We start from the raw sequence: 1,109 nt of genomic DNA on the forward strand, positions 1-1,109 counted from the left end.
CGCTATGCCGGAGCTGTTCTAAACTTCCCTAAACTGCCGTAGAGCTTCCAGGGTTCAGCCTCTTTGATCATCCCTTTACCCGCCACGCTGATGGTCTTGTAATGGCTTAATCATTACCGCCGCTGGATTGTTTGTGCAAGCGGCAGTTGTTAGACGAACAACCAGTTAATCCTGCGCGCCACATGGGATTCTGCTTGCCCTTGACTGCGTTTGGCGGCTTGCTGTGATAGTGATCTTCAGGGCAGTGGGTTCACAGCATTCCTGCCCTGACCACGCCCTGCGCACAGAGACCAGAGAGTGTGTTACCCTGACATGATCAGCGCTGATCTGTCCAGAATATCCTTCCCTGTATGGGAGAGTCGCTTTGTCATAGTCTACGTCGGCTGGCTCCAGTACCACCAACTTGGCAACTGGTTGTATGACCTGGCTGCAGTGGAGGTCTGAACCTGAGCAGCTTGGTCAACTTCATCGTGACCGGTGAACCGTTCAACCACCACTGCCGGCGTGCATTGCGCTCACGGATAGTTATCTTCGAAGATCAAGAACAGATCTTTGATATGAGGGGCATCTTCGTTGTTTCTCCACTTTCAGCACTGCAGCAACCTGACGAGGTAGCTTCTTCTCCCTCGACGCCACCACTCATCCATCAGCTGCTGACGGGTGAACCTCGCGTCACATGATGAGCCAGGTGAGACTCAGTTGCAAATTATCCGGGCTGTCGCTCATCACGATGGAGGTATGACGATGTCGTTCTTACTTTAACTGTGACCCAGTCAGACTTGGCAGATGACAGATCATTCGTAGGCAGGATGTGGCGCACGGATTCAAATGGAGAGGTGAGACGCTCTCTGTTGTGATACAGGGCTTCGGAGGTGGATGTCACGAAGCGCACAACTCACCATTTGTAAAATTGTGTGTGAGAACAAGAGTCTGGTCTGGTCAACAAGTGGTCTGGGCTGTGATCTCGATACTAGCGTGGCCACATCTCCGTAGCTTGGAACTGTGGGGTGAAGAAAGGGAAGTAATATTGCCAGTGCACATCGTCCTTGGAGTCCACTTCGTCTTCCGCATGCTGGGCCAAAGATGTAAGAGGACGTGAAGATGATCCT

At 52.1% G+C, this 1,109-nt stretch overlaps 1 protein-coding gene across 1 annotated transcript; it reads right to left on the minus strand.

The window, feature by feature from the left end:
• Positions 1-165: 165 nt before the first annotated feature.
• Positions 166-643, minus strand: Tsp_15671 (hypothetical protein). Its single transcript, XM_003370498.1, has 2 exons — positions 547-643; positions 166-440 (listed from the first exon to the last, which is right to left on the minus strand). The coding sequence occupies exons 1-2, from the start codon at positions 641-643 to the stop codon at positions 166-168; spliced, it is 372 nt and encodes a 123-aa protein (XP_003370546.1).
• Between the last annotated feature and the right edge of the window lie 466 nt (positions 644-1,109).

This window comes from Trichinella spiralis (genome assembly GCF_000181795.1).
Source record: "Trichinella spiralis strain ISS 195 chromosome Unknown Scfld664, whole genome shotgun sequence".
NCBI classification, from domain to species: Eukaryota; Metazoa; Nematoda; class Enoplea; order Trichinellida; family Trichinellidae; genus Trichinella; species Trichinella spiralis.